Here is an 8,817-nt window from a genome sequence, read left to right as displayed (position 1 = left end):
TGTAAACAATTAAAAAAGTCATCACAATCAGTTTAATTAAGTGCATAGAATAGCAATCAGTCATGTCAATAAAAATAAAACAATTATTTTTACATCAAGTGTGCTTTATTTCCTCCACAGGTATTCTGTTAAATAAAGCACCATTTATATACTGCCAGGCCACAGCTAAAGAGGATTCTTTACAGAATCAAATTTCTTGTGGTTGTTCCGTATACAAGTAAACTTAATTTTGATAATAAGAACCACAGCGATCGGAGGCAATCTGCCTCTATTATAAGGTACAAAACTGGCACAGAGGACACCATATTATACACAGTAAAAATGCTGTAAGTTTAAATTACATTGTACAGGGCCAGAGAACCCTGTGCCTCCCAGACAGCCATATTAAATGAAAGCCACTACAGTGAACTCTTAATTACGTAAAACATATTCATTATCTGATTGCCCTTTAGAAAGTATACTGAAGATGCAAATTTTTTCATCTGAAGTTTCTGCCTGGCCAAGAATTAAGCCTATAAATCTATCTTGCCATTCAAGCAGAGAGCACTGGACGAACTGAAGCACGAAAACAGAAATAAGCAAAACTTATACAAACAGCATTGGGTGGGGGGAGGGGTGACCTTAAAAGTAGACATGCTACATCTAATGTCAAGAAGCAGCTTGGTTTCCTTTGCCAGATATCCTTGTGACCACATGGATTGTAGATTCAATGGTCCTACACAGGGTATCTAGAATGTCGTGCTGCTGCATGTGACTAAAGAGTCCTCTGGAATGGCCACAGCTGAGTGATAAAGCCGCCTCAGGGTCCTGGGAGGGCAAAGCTTGACCGTCACAGCTTCTCAAGTCAGCTAAGTCAGACAGAACTGCAGAGAGCGAAGTAGAAGGGAACTCGGATTCTTCCTCAGCGAGGTTAGAATCCTTGGAACAGTGGAGGTCTTTCAATTCCTTACAGTCTTCAAACCTACCATTGTTGGACTGTTCTTCTGCATGCTGTGACCTGATATTTGATGTGTCTTCTGAAAACGAAGATGGAACTTCCACTCGGTATTCTTTAACAGAACTGTTTTCAGGGGAAGGAAGATCTTGCTCGGTTCCTGGGTCGATGATCGAGGAGTCTCTTGTCTCATTGTCTGAAGTGCTAGTTGGTGTCAGGACCTCCCTGGTTTCTGTCTTCATGTCACTGATGCAGCTGTCGACAGTGTGCTCCTCATCACTGCTAACGCGCCGCCTTTTAACAGGAGTTGCCCCTTCATCATCTGTGAAAACGAACATGAAAAGTTTTCTGAAGAGAGTCATTAAGATCATATTGGGGGTATTTGCATTTTTTAGCATTTATATTCAGGAGGCTCACACAACTACTGTAAAATCAGTAGCACAGAGTGTATTTGTCCCTTCTTCCACCCCCTCAAGTCAATATTTTATTAGTCTGCAAAGCTAACCTTTAGTTTTTCTTTCTTTGGCTTCTTGCTCTTGGAGTGAGTTTCTCTGCTGCAGACAAGTCCTGCATTTGCTTAAAAGCTCTTGCAGAGTTGGAATCAGAGCCGGGTTTAATTGTTTGGGAGTATGTACCGACAGGAGCAAAGCAAGTGCCCGTAAGTCCTACAAAAATCCAAACAGAAACATTTTAAATTCCAAAGCCAACATTTGACACAACTGTTAGTAGTTTAAATGCACATGTTTATTACTCTTCCAGGAATCCATCCTGGTTCCTCTGGTATTTTTAGAAGAATGCTAAAACTAGAAAGCCAGTGTTATGATACTACTGTCTTTGTATTTCATTGGTTCTAAGTCACTAAAACCATTGTTCTTTGCACCACACCACTTGACTGAAGACCTAAACAGTGTTTTCTGAAAATGAAAAAAAAAAAATCAGTAATAAAACTTATATAGGAATTTTAAAAACAAACCCTGAATGATCCATGAATAATTTAGGCCTCATTAATCTAGGAGTCAGTTCTCAAAGATGCTTGATTTCTGGTGGGTACCACAGGTCATCTTCATGTAGCACTATAATCTACCCTGGCCTCTAAGCCTTTTGTTACTTAGGAGGCAGCTGCTGGAGGTGTGCCTGCACATGCTGGCGGGTATTTCATTTTTCTATAACATGGCTTTCATGAAGTCTATACAAGCAACCAATTCCCCAGCTTTAACTAGCTTTATAGGCAGATTATTAACTTGATTTTTCAGTTCCTTATAAGTCACAGGCACTAACAGAAACATCACAAGTAACATTTTAAAAAATTTGAGCAAGTAAAGGGAATGTCTCCTCTTAGTGGTTTTACTACCCTTAGCATTTTATGACATTGGCTCATGTCTTAAGGTGACAGAAAGTATGCTACATACATAAAAGGCAGACGGAACACATTTTCATTTGGTTAGGTTTTCATCATATGTGACTTCTAGAGTTTGACTAAGAAGTTAAAATTATGTATATACTAAGGCCAGATTTAGAGTTGATATAATAAGGAAAGTTTGAAAGTACATGATTACTGCCTTGTATAGTTCTTACCCCATTTAAAGCAGCACTTGCTTTGGAAATTTCAACTCTGTTGGTGAAATCAGACTGCAGGTTCTGATACTGATTTATCAAGTTTGTAATAAGGGTGCTGATCAAACTGGCACAGTTTGCTTCAGAAAACACTTGACCTTGAACCTGAAAAAGATGATTAAAAAAAAAAATCTCCAAAAGACCCAACACAATGAAAACACAACCATTAACTAACTGGAAGTAACAAGTTGAGTTTCCAACTTGTGACATACCTTTAGAAGAAAATGTGTCATGAATGTGTAGACAATGTTGTTATTCAGGAAAGTTCTTTCATCCATTAAGATGCATTTTATATATTCTGCAAAAACAGGATCTTCACACAAAAGCTTGATGCAATTTTTTGACATAGCAGACTAAAGTGGGGGAAAAAAGCACTGATTGGTTGAGCACTGAAATAAGTCTTAAATACACTGCTTATGATAGATACACATTCACAGTCACTTAACATGCTGTTGGAAAAACGACCTCTCTTTGGCCATGCCATGTGGCTTGTGGGATCTTAGTTCCCAAATCAGGGATTGAAGCTGGGCCCCCGGCAGTGAAAGCAGAGTGTCCTAACCACTAGACCACCACGGGAATTCCCAGAAAAGCCACTTCTACTGGGTTAGTCAAAAAGTTCATTCAGGTTTTCGTGTAAGATGTTATAGAAAAACCTGAACAAAGTTTTTGGCAAGCCCAGTACTTTAATCTACTCAGCTCTTGGTTACGACTATACTCCCAATAACTTAAATGGGTAAGTGTTAAAAAGAGACTTGTAAAAAGCCTGAAAGGCAAAACTGAACAAATACATTCTAAAAGAAATGCAGCCTTATTACCTAGCATTAAGAGTTAATAAGGACTGGAAAAATAAGACTAACAAATAGGATGATGTTTTCAGGGGAAAAGAGATAACCAAACCACCCACAGAGAAAAGATAAATTTTAAGAAATAATTTTATTCCCTAAAATGAGTTAAAACTTGCACTGTATAATGTCATAACATTAGTAATTTGTTTGGTAAACCCCTTTCCCCCACACCTTCATAAATATTGCAATAGTAAACAGCAAACCTCTTTTCCTAATTGTTTCACACAGAAATCAATGGGTCTCAAAATATATAGATATGGTACTAAAATTTGGTTTTCCTGTTTTCAAATGGTCATGGCTCTTAAACACAAGTAGTATGTCTTTAAGTATATTCCCTAGATTATTTACATGTGTTTTAATAACAGATCATTTACATGGAAGAAAAAATGGATTATTTTTTAAAAATAGGACAAAGCTTAGATAATACTGTACATGCATATACTTGTTGTAAGTAAACTGCTTAAGGTCAACCCAAGAAATTAGGAGTCAAGTTCACCTGGCACCCAGGTTTTCAGATCCTTGGTGTCAGGAAAATCTGCCTTACTCTGCCAGTAACAGTCTCTGCCTGTGATTCCTGCACAGCACAATGGCTTTTTCTATAGGGGTGCTCGGGGCTTTGGAAGCTCGAGGCGGTTTGACTTTGTTTTAAGGGAAGTTGTGGGGCGGGGGTGATGAATTCTGTGGGGGGAAAGCCAAGAGAGCAGTGCAGTGCAGCAGCAGACGAAGCAATAGGGAAGCAACAGGCAGTGGCAGAACACAGAAACCAAAGCAAGCAACCACCAAAATCAAGAAAAATGAAAAAAGCAGCAGCAAGTGGCAGAGTTTCGGGGCGGGGGGCAGATATCTGTTCCAATTTACTGAATAAACCACTCAGCTCAGAAGTCAACCAGCAAGTTGTTTTCTGTGTATTTACTATGTACTATTTCATATGACTAGCCTATCAAACATTCCTAGTATAGAAAACAAAATGACATTTCTTTAGGAATACAGATGAATCAGGTAGTCTTTATACTTGTGAAATTCACAGTTTGGGACAGGGAGGCAGAGAATCAACAATTACAGTACCATGTGACATGTATCTATTAGGAAAGCATACAGGAGGCCGGACCAGACTCAAAAGTATTCTGGGTGCTAAATGTGGGTAAAAGTCCATGCCAAAGGAATTAATCCACTCACATCTGGAAATAGGCAAATGCACTCAGGCAAGAAACTGGAAGTTTTTTCAGGGTCTAAAGAGTGGGGTCCTTTATGCCTGATCCAAGGATGAGCCAAACCTTAGAATCAATCTGATTTCCTCCTCTTTCCCCACCATTCTTCCTCCACAATTTAACAAGCATTATAGGGTACAGTGTTTCCTGTTCTCAATGAGACTGCTAATGATAAAACAAGTGCACCAGACTCCAAAAACTGCTCTGAGGTAATAGATAAGCGAGAGATAATGAACAGTCTGCTGAAATGTTTTCTGTTAGAGGTTTTGGAATGGTGGCAGGGAGAAGAAATAGGGAGAGGTAAGCAAGACCAAGAAGTGGCACATGGCTCTTGCCCTAATAGCTCCCTGTCTCAGACTTTCACCACAACTATTTATATTGACCTTTAAATGAGGGATTCAACTAGAAACAGCTTGTCTGAAATATCCTTTGTAATAACAAATGTATGGAAAAAAAAATTTCACAGGGCAAACTAGATGTCCATTGCTTAATAGTTATTTTTTCTATTAACAGTGTCTTACCTACCAAGATTTGAAAACATCCCCAATTTCTAGTCAATTTTCAACCCAGTGTTGCTAAAATTACTGACCACCTGGTTGGATGCGATTAAATACCAAGTCATCTAAAACTCATTTTCTTTACCTGAGTCTGGCATAGCTCAGTCCAAAGTTTGGGGAACAGTGCAAGATGAAGTGGCAAACCTTCATAGGCAACTAGGACACCTAATATTTGAAAAGAAACCAGAATAGGTTATAATTAAAAATTACACTACTGAGATATTAAACTCTGCAGGTACAATAGTATGGCTATTTCTAGTCATAACTGCATATTTTCTATGTTTTAGAAATACATAAAATATTTAAAGAAAATATTTAAAGGGGAAGAATTCATTACAATGTTTTAACCAGTGAAATAATTTTTAGAGTTCAGTATACTTCGACTTCATTTATCTCCCATACCTCATTCCTAGAAGGACCTTCGACAACTTAAACCAATTCAGGTTTTTGAGAATTAGAACTTTATCTGGGACAATAAAATTTACTGCAGGTGGTCCGAAGCTTTCTTGGGTTAAGGTACCACTCCACATATAAGATCATATTACATGGAATTGCTAGAGTCCGGTGGGGATAAGGGGGTACAAGTTCAAACAGTGGATGTGAAGAAGTAGGAAACACATCATTCTCTCCTCTTTTATCTTGTTTCTCCAAGGATAAGATGAATGCCTTTGTAGTAGATTCTGCTCTTAACAGCCCCTAGCCTTGTCCCCAGGACCCTTCAGGTGGATCACACTTAGCTGCTGTATGTCAGCATCTTATTTGAAACATCCAAGGTTTTAACCTTTCCTTCACTTGACTATTCCAGATATCAAATGTTTCCTTAAGAAATTAGTTCACCTAGCCCCTGCTATCCTACCTCTCTCAAAACACATAAGTTGTAATGCCACAGTCAGTCATAAGTAAACTTTCCATCCTCCAACACTCCCATCCCCCAGGGAAATCATGGAAGAGAAATATAACACAAATTATCTTCCTACAGTTAAAAAAATTATGAGTAACAGCTGAAGATGGCAAACATTTTCAGTACAGGACCAAATAGGAATTACAGGTTTCCCCCAATTATGAAATCTTTCATAAGCTGAAACAACATAAAGTGAAAAAGCAATTTACCTTTTTCCATAAAAGCAAAAATCCCCTTTGCATTTCTTTTGGTTAGCAAAAAGAGGTACTAACGTAGATATTTCATAAAAGTGAAGTGGCATAAAGCAAACTTTGAAAAATTTGGGAATACCAGTATTTTAGTCTTTGTAGGCTATTTAACTGTTGCAACTGCTCCACAGACAGCACTAAATGAATGGGTGTGGCTGGTCTTTCAATAAAATGTTATTTAAGACACTGAAATTTGAGTATCATGTAATTTTCATGCATATCAGAACATACTCAGAATCTCAGGAAAAATAAATTAAAAATTGTAAAAGCTCTTCTTAGCTTGCAGGCAGCTCACTGGTTGTCCAAAACAGGCAGCACACAAGTTTCTGTTTGCCAACCTCTGTATTAGACTACAGGTCTGAGAAAATCTTAGAGAAACCAGATCAGTCATACAGTTTAATCATCGAAGGATGCCTAGACTCCCTTTTGTGGGAAAGCCTATCTTCTTTTATTTTCCTGTCAAGATTAATTCCGTTTTAAAGACCCAAGGAAACTCTCACCTTTCTCCATTATCCTAACCTAATCTGGTTGGGATTGGAGGCATTTACCAATCATAACATCACAATACACAGAAGCAAACAAAGGCATGTCATCAACACTGATGGCTACAGAGAAGAAAGTTCCTATGTTCCCATATTTCAGCATTATAATTATTCATAAAAGTACAGCAGGGGTTGGCAATAGGCCCACAGCCCATTTTTTCTGGCCCCTTCGCAGAGTCTGCCAACCCCTGAACTAGAGGTTGCCCTGACATAAACCCTCTGTGAAAATAGGCTTTAACTACAATTTAAGATCCTCTAGACTTTATTCCTATTTTCCACAACTACTAAAAAGCTAGCACTACCACAACAACAAAAAAACACAGAGGACGTCTATGATATAAGATTGTTTTCAAATAATACTGATTCAAATATGTTTATTTTACAAGTAAAGAATGGAATAAACATACTAACATCTATTGTGCTGGGTATGTCAGATAATCACGTTTAATTTTCTCATCAACTTTGGGAGGCGTTATGTTACCCTCATGTTCCCCATTGTTTTCAATGAGGAAACGAGGCTCGGAGAAATCACTAATCTCAGTTTCATCCCCAAAGCCAGTGAGTGATACAGTTTTATCTATCACAGACTTATCTGAGTCTAAAGCCCACCATCTTTTCAATAATCAGTTTCCCAAGCTTTAGTCATTCATGTATAATTTTCATCACTGTTTTCATATCTGTCCATCATCTCTGTTTACTTGATAACTTTGCTTTAGATTCATTCAGAGAAGCTAATCCTATGTTGTCCTTGTCCTAGGCAATGTAACATTCAGGAAAATCATGCCTTTGGTAGGAATTATTTACTTTGTAATACAGTAAGATCTATTTCTTAACATGAAAATTATTTTCTCTGGGCCATCTTGTACACTACATTCTGGAAAACACTGCCACCCACAGTGAGCTAAAGACACCTCTTTCACACCCTACCTAACCCCTACTGAGCTGCACCTCCGGAAGGAAGGCCATCCCTTCAGAGCAGGAGCCCAGTTTCTTTACAGCATTTTCACAGTGCACCGAGGATAAGGTGTATCTAGTCTCTACCAATTTAAGGTAGAGGCCAATGCCATCCTAGTCCACACATCTTAGTCCATCCTCCTCCAATAGGGGTATCCCACTCACTGGGTGCAAAGCACAGGGAGATGCAGTCACCAGCATTCACAGGCACGTTTCCAAGCCTTACCTCAGCAAACAGGATGGGGAGACCTAAAACACACTGGTTCCTGTATTATCACTCATCTTTCTTAATCCTGTGACTTTGGGCGTCCTTAACAAGGGTCCTTATCTCACCCCGTTCCCACTCGTGAAGGAAACATGTTCAACAATGAAAAAGCTGTTCCAAACATATTTTCTCCTCAATAGTGGCACCTTATACTGTAGAAGCTGTTGGGGATGTTATTTAAAAGAAAATAAATCTTTTAAAGACAGCCTTTGTAGGTAAAATAGTAATACATATGGTTGCTGTGAGGATAAAATACTTTATATGTATATTTACTAGTTAGGGTTTCTCCTATCTGAACCGTGTTATGATTCTCTGTCCAGCTTTCTATAGGAGTATTTATCCCATTCAAGCATTACTCATGGGAAGTGGGAGCTCTGGCCAACGGATGGAAGCCCACAGCTAATGCTCCACTGCAAGACTGAATCAAGGCATCTTAGCCTGAGAATACCACATTTGATTCTTCTAATTCCCCTATTTCTGACCTCATACCCACTAAGCAAACTGTTGTTTACTTGGCTTCCCAGGCAGGTGACTGGAAAAACTCTGCTGGCCTACCATGTAACATTCAGATTGCTGCGCTCATTCTCCTCTGTAAATTTAACAGACTGGTAACCAGCCCCTAAATTATACATATGTCTATTAAATGTAATGATTCTGTATGACCTCACATAGGTGGATCTGCCCTTGGATGGATAAAAGCTGGCTTCTGAATGACTGGCACTTGTTTCAAGTACATTCATCCTAAGAAA

At 38.7% G+C, this 8,817-nt stretch overlaps 1 protein-coding gene across 5 annotated transcripts in view; it reads right to left on the bottom strand.

The window, feature by feature from the left end:
- Positions 1-86: 86 nt before the first annotated feature.
- USP34 (ubiquitin specific peptidase 34) overlaps positions 87-8,817 on the bottom strand; it is a 224,651-nt gene continuing 215,920 nt past the window's right edge. For 4 of the 5 annotated variants that reach the window (XM_043917700.1, XM_043917703.1, XM_043917702.1 and 1 more), the window contains 5 exons: positions 5,244-5,323; positions 2,761-2,901; positions 2,510-2,653; positions 1,440-1,599; positions 87-1,256 (listed from right to left, as the gene is read on the bottom strand). In XM_043917700.1, coding sequence (XP_043773635.1) covers positions 649-1,256; positions 1,440-1,599; positions 2,510-2,653; positions 2,761-2,901; positions 5,244-5,323 — 1,133 coding nt within the window. In that variant the 3' untranslated portion in view covers positions 87-648. Of the gene's footprint in view, positions 1,257-1,439; positions 1,600-2,509; positions 2,654-2,760; positions 2,902-5,243; positions 5,324-8,817 lie in introns of those variants that run through there. The other variant, XR_006343487.1, reaches the window with a different exon arrangement.

Source organism: Cervus elaphus, chromosome 11, assembly GCF_910594005.1.
Source record: "Cervus elaphus chromosome 11, mCerEla1.1, whole genome shotgun sequence".
Taxonomy (NCBI): domain Eukaryota; kingdom Metazoa; phylum Chordata; class Mammalia; order Artiodactyla; family Cervidae; genus Cervus; species Cervus elaphus.
This window is presented reverse-complemented; position numbering and strand designations above follow the sequence as displayed.